General features: G+C 39.8%; 1 protein-coding gene and 1 long non-coding RNA gene across 2 annotated transcripts; one reads left to right on the top strand and one right to left on the bottom strand.

Moving 5' to 3' along the window:
* Positions 1–3,179: 3,179 nt before the first annotated feature.
* Positions 3,180–4,720, bottom strand: LOC135666526 (uncharacterized). The gene is made up of 3 exons (XR_010509802.1): positions 3,905–4,720; positions 3,625–3,782; positions 3,180–3,546 (listed from the first exon to the last, which is right to left on the bottom strand). It is a non-coding gene; the product is annotated as an uncharacterized LOC135666526 (long non-coding RNA).
* Positions 4,721–5,933: 1,213 nt separating this feature from the next.
* LOC135666523 (basic leucine zipper 43-like) lies at positions 5,934–7,099 on the top strand. The gene has a single exon (XM_065178112.1). It carries the CDS (start codon positions 6,349–6,351, stop codon positions 6,970–6,972), a length of 624 nt encoding a protein of 207 aa, XP_065034184.1. The 5' UTR covers positions 5,934–6,348; the 3' UTR covers positions 6,973–7,099.
* The last annotated feature ends 1,890 nt before the right edge of the window (positions 7,100–8,989 follow it).

The raw sequence follows: 8,989 nt of genomic DNA, 5'->3' as shown, positions 1-8,989 counted from the left end.
AGTCATCTTGCTTTAAAAGATCCTCGTGTGTGCGCTCAAAGATCACACTATTTAACTTAAGTATTAAAAAAAATTATTGGTATTAAACATGCAACATCTCTATCGAAGGATTTTTCGACGAACGTCGACTAATTTCGAACATGTTCTATAGGTCCATGCATCACACAACGTGAATCCGATTGATCGGATTAAAAAAAATCTTAGTTTCTTAACTTTTAAAAGAATAAAATATATTTTTATTATATTAAATAACGTACGTAACTTCGATATGTGGATTTAAACATGAAACTCATTACTTTATGAATTGAATGTTTTAATAGAGACATCAAATGATTTTGTAGAGGAAAGGAGAGGTTTGATGAAGCCACAAACTTCTACTAATAAAAGAAAGGAGATGTACGTTTGCTAAACTTGTATGGTTAGCCACCTATGCGTGTGTGATGTTGATGCCTCTATTGTGTTGTCTTGATGTATCATCCGATTTCTGGCCCATATCTCATGTTATGACGAAGAAGACAAGTATAAGAAAAGAAAAAGAAGAAGAAGAACATGATGATGATGAATTCGAAGAATAAGACGAAGAAGGAGGAGTAGATGAAGTGTCTCCCATCACATAGTAACATTTAAGGTATTTATTTATGACAAGTATAAGATAAGAAAAGAAAAGAAGAAGAAGAAGAAGATGATGATGATGAATTTGAAAAATAAGACGAAGAAGGAGGAGTAGATGAAGTGTCTCCCATCACATAGTAACATTTAAGGTATTTATTTATGTCTCAAATTAGGGAGAATTTTGTTAGATGAGAAAGACTCATTTAAATGGGGTTGGCACAAACTCCATACTGAAAGCTGAAGCTTCTTATGATCAACAAGGTAAGGAGAATTAGAAGTGTTATCACTGTAAAATTGTTGCAATTAGGGAGGGACTCTTCAAGAGAGGAATTCAAGCTATTATTTCACTCATTTGATGGATATTCTTAATCGGAACTATATATATTTTCTTGAAAAAAATTTATTATAATCAATTTACTCCTCTTCTAATAATTTTTATGTTAATTATGTTTTCGCAGAGGAAAACATGACCGCCAATAGGTTGAAATTTTTTGGGAGTCTAAATAGGATGATGATGATGATGATGATATTTTGCCATCGATTTTTTACCTCCGATTATTATAAAGACAATGTTTCGATTTGAAATATATATATATATATATATATATATATCTCATTTTTTTCTAGAAAAAAACTTAAAACTCTTAGTTTAAAAGCTTACGACGTAAGGTTTTGAATCATGTTAAGTATATTTGATACATCATCATCAAACTAATATTTTTTTGGATTACGATCCTTCTTAATAGGCTCGGGCCGAGCTGATACGACTTTCTTCGTAAGCCGGAGAGATCATTTGGGCCGAGCTTGGGTTGGATCTCTAAGAATGCTATGAAGATGGAAAGTTCAACTTGCTTGTTACTCCGAAAAGAATGCTTAGCCTTGTCCATTAATTACAGCTCCTCCTGAACTGAACTGTTGTGTGTAATAGCTACCTGCAGATCAAGAAGAGAGGGAACTCAGCACATTGTTCTTGTTTTTGGTGCAGTGTGTAAAGGAAGGTCCTCCTGATCGATTCTTGCACTAACTTTTTTGGATGAACACAAACCATGACAAGTCACTTGAACTGTTTGTAGAGGTTGTTTGTGTCCAAGGATTTGACTTGTGTGATGTGATGTGATGGATGGAGGAATCCCTCCTGTATTAATCTGGGAAAAGAGAAGGAAAGCATGAGAAGGAAGCAACTCCCTCACACTCCCTACTCACCTTTTGCTTGGAGGTAGCAAGTGATGGTTTCCAAGCTAAAAAATCCTGCAAACTCCTTTTGCCACTTGTAGTTGTACAGCCAACACATGGACATGGAGGTGTGTTAGGCAGATCCATCTGCAAATCCAACTCTCAACATGTTCTTGGAATCTCTTTCTGTGGCTTCAAGAAGCCCTTTTTCCTCCCCCCATCAACCTCATCATCTTTATGGCCATGCCGAGCTTTACTTTGGTGACAGCTCCTCATCGTGCCTCTGGGAAGAAGAGTAAGTAGAAGAAGAAGAAGAAGAAGAGGCGTCTCGGACTCGAAGCTGCATACATCATCACCAACGTGACACCACGACCGGTGACAGTGACGACGACGATGGCTTGTCATTTGTTTAAGAAGGCTAATGAAGCTTTGTCATCCACAATCTCAGTGCATCAAACAACACCTCTTTTTTGTTGTTTCTGCATGCGTTCTTCCACCCACCGAGCAAGCTTTGCATTGGACTAACACCTCCTCTTCTTCCACTACCAGAAGCCAAGAGAAGATCGAAGATCGAAGATCGATCAAAGAGATCCATGGAAGTGGTGGAATGGTGGGTGTGGAACAACAGGACTTCATTATTGGGGGTAGGCAAGTGAGCTTATCCTTAGTGAGCCAATCCTATTGGACCAAACACACAGCACATCAACATAAAAGTGTTGTTTGGTAGTGGGAATGTGTGGGCACAACAATGTCATTCTCGTGATGCAATTTATGTCACAGAACGATCAACGAAGAAAAGCAAAAACATGTATCTGTACAGTGAGAGAAAGCTGGATCGAATTGATAGTGCATCATAAAGGTCTATGCAGAGTGCAATGGTACTAAAGGACAAGGCAAGTCGCTGTATCGATGCATTTGGTGTAGATGGAGTGAGGAGGGCCTTCTCTTTCCTTGGCCAATAGAATAATGCCTGAGATTGAAGCTTTTGCTCATTCATTTAGAGCAGTCAAAGCTGTTCTGTTGATCATCTTCATAAATTCCAAGCACTGTATACAGCAGCAGAAGCAATTCATTCAAGTTTACAAGTCTCAACCCACAATTAGGATCAGTGCAGAGAGCAAATTGTTTTGATCCGATCATAAACCCCCAACACCAAAAGGTTCAACATCTACAGTGGCTGTAGAGAGAGAGAGAGAGAGAGAGAGAGATTTAAGAAGCTTGCAGGACTTGGAAATTGCAGCCTATTAGGGGGATGAGAATAAAGCAAGTGATCAAGTATTTATCAGCATAAAGTTGGAGTGTGTTTCCCCACATTCTTCTCAAAAAGAAAAAGGAATTGCATCACAAAGTATACCAAAGTTTTGCTTTACTGGAAATCGATATATTGGCTGAGACAAAAAAGAAGAAGAAGGCTACTTGATTTCAAACTGTTTGCACAAAGGATTTGGTCTTTTAGGCCTAATTCTACCATATGGTGCTTGAGCCTATTCAACACAGACAGAAGAGAGTGCAGAGATGGGGTAGCAGATGTCAACTCCTGGTCTACTCCGTACTCAAAAATTCCATGACAGATTGGTGGAAGACCCAATCATCGTTCCTGCTGCTGCTGCTGCTGCTGCATCTTTGCTGAAGAAATAATGCATCAACTTTCTTCCCACCCTTTTCAGCATCCTTTCATGTGTCCTTTGAACACATAGTTGATGAAGCATCAATAAGCAGGTTTGATCCAAGTTTGATGAAGCATCCTCACCATTTCAAGACCTGAGTGCAACCGAAGAACAAGCATGTTTGAGCCAGGAATTAGTTCCAAGTTATGTCAACTGGTGCAAGAATTCCTACCTGCAACTGTTTCAAATGTTCATGGATTGCAGAAATGTCTCAGTTTACTTGAAATCTGATCGATATAAGCTCGTTCGGAGGTCAGATTTGTTAGAGTTTAATTTGAAACTCATTCAACCTCGACTATTGATATCAGATTACTTTTTCTGCTCATCAGCCTGTCAAAACAGCAAGTTAATTAGCACAGCAAAAGATAATTTTTTGGTATGAAAACAGGTGATGACAAGTATTAGTTGTTAATAGAAAAGCCAATGAGCCAATGATATCTGTAGCTGTTTACCTGAGACTCGAATTCTGATGGCAAGATGGAAACAAGCACAGCTTATATCATTCTCCTTCAGAATGCTAATGATGGATGTTGAGCTACTGCCCTGGACATCCTTGTAGGTTCCATCTGGTCTTTCAAGAACAAGAGAAGAGGATAGTGAGGTGTGTCAGTGCCTTTGGGAAGACAGGAAATGGAGTCAAAAAGAGTCTTCAAGATGCTGGTGTCCAAGAACAAGACAAAACCTCCTCCCTACTGTTTCCTGTGTTGGGATGAACACTTTGGTTTACTAACATTCCTGTCATCCAGACAAACAAAGATATAGCCGAAAAGAACATCCTGTACACATATCTTTGTAGGCATATTTGGATCAATCTTATGGTTATAACATCAGAGTGAGCAAGCAGCCTGATACTGAAGCCAAACAGGAAAGAAAGAAGGCTAAGAACTACTAAATGCTGGCGAAGTAGATTTGTTTATTGGAAAAGGTTGTGATGGAAAACTGCAAGTGCAACATTTGTACATCACATTTCAAGAATGGAAGCAAAATGACATTAGCTTTTTGCTGTGAGTGGTAAATCATAGCAAAGCCAAGAACAATGCTGCTACTTTTCTTTCTGAAAACTACTGTCCTTTGCTGGAGATGATTAGGAAGGCAATTAGAAGAAATCTGCATAGTACTCGAGTGTCAGAAGACCTTTCCAGCTGAGAATAGGTCTCTTGACATTTGCATCAAAGTGATCAACCAAAAAGACAAGTAATTAGTTACCTGAAAACTTCGGTTCATCGATCGTCGACTTTACACAGCATTAACCAGCCTTGAAAGCTCATAATTCAGATATAATTTGCCATGTCTTAAACATGTAGGGTCTCAAATAAAAATCTCCACCAGGTATTATGAACTGGTAATCTCATGTAAAACCAGCAAAGTGGAAATCAAACAAATATATTATCACACTACTCAAACCACACATCATTTTCATGCGAGCAATAATCTACTTATTCAGAAAAGAAAGTGCTAGATGCCAAAAGAGGTCTGCCATTGTCAACTGAGATCCATTACACTCGATAACAATAAAGTGAACAGGGATACAATTTAAAGCTCCTTTTTCTTGTTCTTTCCTAATTGGAAAATTATCTTTTCGGCAAATTCATAAGGTAATTAAATACCATTTTTTTTTGTAGCAATTATTAAGCCCACTGGAGTGACCTCTTAATGTATAATTGAGCCAAAGGAAAAGAACACACAAAGCACCCCTTTTTTTTTTGGCACCAGTAGGAGCAACTACATCAAACATCAAGATATGACAAGAGAGAAAACATAAGATGTATGCAACAGGGTCAAATATTATAATCCAAAAGGATTCACTCTTATCCATCACCATAAATATCAAGAACAACCACCAAAGCATAAAGATTGTGCATCAGATTCAGAGTGGCTACAATGACTTGTGAGCAAACCTAAGTCAACAAACTAAATTTAATAAGAATGCACTAGATATGAATGTTGATATCAATGTGGTGAAGTGGAGTCTACATTTTATAAAACTAATAAACATGTACCAAATCTAGAAGGAAAAGATAAAAGCATTTCAGATGATGTCAGCAGTGTGCAGGTCCAAACCATCTAGAATGTCATGGTTGAGAGATTAAAAATGATCCTGGAATGAAGAATAAACTGAATAGATATATAATATGATCAAATACTTTTTTCTTTTTAGCTGGGACTGGAATGAGCTCTAATCAATTTGATTCCACAGCTCCTCAATTATCCATCCAATCGCCATCCAAAGTGGTCCATTTCAGTGGATCCCATGGCAATTGATATGCTATATCTTCACTTTACAGAAAGTGACTTCAATTGCGTGACACAAGCTGAATCAAGCCATGCTAAACAATAATCTAATCTAACATACCTCTCACCAATTACATCCTCTTCCTTCTCTCGCTCCAAAACATTCCCCTTGATCAACAGTGACACTGCATGAAAGCCAAGTTTGTCTTTATGTTTTAGCCCATGATTCTGTCATCCATCATCCACAGTCGTGCCCTTTCTCTTCTCCTTTTCTTGAAGATGCATCCAAAGCTATGCCCGCATTATAGTGGCACCAACATCCTGGCCCTCTTTCATTTCAAAGCAAATGCTTGTCACTGCTAATGAACCAGCTTCTACTTTAATGGGGGCAACAAGGTTTTTGGTGTCGAGGGTTCCGTCATCTGCACGCCATCGTCTGATAGCGATGGAGGAATTGTAATGGATGGATGCATGCATGCATGCATTGCTCGGCATCCATCCAGCAGGATGAGATGCTGCTTGAACCGGACAAAGTGGTACTGCCGAGTCTTGCAACTCTATAAATTCACATCAATACCTTCCATGCTTCCTTCCCCTTCAGTAGAACATCCCACTGTGACCGAGATCTTTCTTGGATCTTCTATTCTCTGGAAAATTTGTGACCATGTATCCAGGTGAGATTGCCAGCATTAGATACCTTTCACCTTCGTGTATGCCTTCTTGCCAGTCTCAGTACCACATGGCTGAGAACAGCATCCCCTCCTCCTTCCACCTGAGCGATCTCTTTGGATGTTGCTCCCCGAACCAAGCTCAGAGCTCGCCGTTGATGCATGAAGTCGGCCTTCCAAACAACGGCATCCCCTCCTCCTTCCACCTGAGCGATCTCTTTGGATGTTGCTCCCCGAACCAAGCTCAGAGCTCGCCGTTGATGCATGAAGTCGGCCTTCCAAACCACAGCGTGGTCGAGGCGGAAGAGCAGCGACTGTGCTGGGCCGAGGAGCGGAGGAAGAGGAGGATGATATCCAACAGAGAGTCCGCGCGGCGATCGCGCATGCGCAAGCTGAAGCAACTCAGCGAGCTGCGGTCGCAGGTTGCCCATCTCCGGTCTGCAAACGGCCGGCTCCTCGATGATCTCAACCGTGCCATGAGAGAGCGCGAGAAGGTACTCCGCGAGAATGCCCAGCTCAGAGACGAAGAAACAGAGCTCCAGAAGAAGCTGGAGAAGCTGCCACCTGAACATAGTTGTGCTCCACAAAATCCAGAAGAACTCGGCTCGGATTACAGTTGAATCCTCCTTTTTGTGTTCTTCCCTTTTGAACTCTCTCATCTCTCTCAGCGTGATTAAGCTGGTAGGCTGCATGCACAAGTTTACCATGCAAATAATTAATGCTCTTGCATCACGAATTTTAGTGATACGTATGGAGGAGTTGTCCTGTTATGATATCAGAAATCATTTCAAGAACATTAACCATGGCTACTAAGAAGAAGACCACCGAGTCGAAGAGGCAAAACAGCAACACCCAACTGCTTATTGGATAGCAGTCGATGTTACTGCTAGAAACATTCGATTCGGTGGAAGAGAACAGAAAAAGGGTTGTAGGCCACAGTGGCTGCACATATCATATTTGCCATGCAACAGGAATCTCTTGCAGGTGGTGGCAATTATTGGTGGTGAGCTTTCAAGAAAACCCTAATGTTTCAGATGTCTTTGCGCTAGAAGATTGAAAGACTTGTCTCTAGCAATCCGGACAAGGTTTTACTTTCATGGCTGACATGCCTTGAATTGTATACGACTCTCCCATTCCATGTCCATGAAATCCTGTTTTCATGTGCCTGTTTAAAGACATCATAGGGATAAGAAATTAGTTCAGTTCAAGGCAAACTATGCATCAGAAGCACCAAAAACCACAGCAAGATTCACTTGGATTCAAATGTTGTCATAGTCAATGTTTGACATTTCAGGACTTGGCTCTCTCAGAACTTGAGACATCTGGTAAATTCTACCTGGAGCTGCTGATCTTCCAAAAAGCATAGCCCTCTCCTCACAGAACTCGTGGATTTCAAACTTTCTTTACACTGTTTGGAGAACCTTCAACTGAAGTTAGATACTGAATTATTTCTAGTGCACTGAATGTTCAGAGAGAGTGACCTGCACAAATCCACCACAGAAAATGACTGACTGCTCTCTTTACACTGCCACCACCATCATTTCCAAGACTGTTGCTACTCAAGTTTTAGTGGCCTCTTGTGTGTTTCCATCAATGTCTTAGTCTTGGCTCATTCAAAGTATTTTGGGGTACAAACATTCCTCATGATTTTGCATAATACTAAGCCCATGAGGTTCCTATCTTCTCCAGAAAATGTTACATTATAGCTGCATTCATGGTTCCAAACTTTCTGATATTTCAGGCTTAAGATAGCGTTCACTTCTGGTGAAGCATCTCTGTCTTTTCAGAAAACTAACACATCAAATTGTTCTTTATGTCTGTTCCTGGATGAGGCTTAGAAACAGAGAATTCAGGTTTAACAGTACATGAAAATGCTAGTTTCTCCATCAAACAACAAAGCTCAAACTTTCAGGTTTGGTCCTTGGAACACAAGCAAGCTGGTTAAGTCCATTGGCAACCTTTTCTAAGCTAGCCTTCAAATAACTTTAGCAAGCATGTATGCCTCTAAAAAGAGGGTATCTTGAGGTCCCAAATAAGGTGGGTCATCAAAGTATCAGTCAGTTCATGCCATCTAGCTAAGACTGATGTGTCTCATCATGCATCATTTTGTTACATGCAATTTAACAGAATAGGTAAAGCTTACAATAATACTTCAGACATGCATGTATAAGTAGTGCACAACCAAATAGCTTTAGGCTGACCAAAGAAAGGAAGCAGCTTGGCAGAAGGATAAATGAACAAATGGATGCCACTAAAGCCTTATTTTATTGTAAATGCTTATATGCATGCGTACAAGATTTCTTGAGACTGAAGTGCACCATCCTCTCTTGATATGTAATCCAATCGAGTTAACATAGAGCCAATCAACTGTTGTCATACTTTTCCTTCATCACGACGGATGCAATATATTTGGTACAAAACTCGCATCCTTTGTATTCCATCAAATCAACATAGAGCCAATGAACTGCAGTACTTCGAACTCACACACACTTGAGTGTGTAATAAATGAGTGTCTGGTTGAAACAGTTGTATGTAATAATCTACTACTAATATCAAATATCATGTCAAAAAAATAAGAAAGAATGCATATATCAAATACCAGTTTGCTTCGGTCTTGAGTAATTTCCAACACCAATC

This window comes from Musa acuminata, unplaced genomic scaffold (genome assembly GCF_036884655.1).
Source record: "Musa acuminata AAA Group cultivar baxijiao unplaced genomic scaffold, Cavendish_Baxijiao_AAA HiC_scaffold_1105, whole genome shotgun sequence".
Classification (NCBI taxonomy): Eukaryota; Viridiplantae; Streptophyta; class Magnoliopsida; order Zingiberales; family Musaceae; genus Musa; species Musa acuminata.
This window is presented reverse-complemented; position numbering and strand designations above follow the sequence as displayed.

Coding starts and splice junctions, on each gene's coding strand:
- LOC135666523 (XM_065178112.1), top strand. CDS start 6,349: ATGTATCCAGGTGAGATTGCCAGCATTAGATACCTTTCACCTTCGTGT.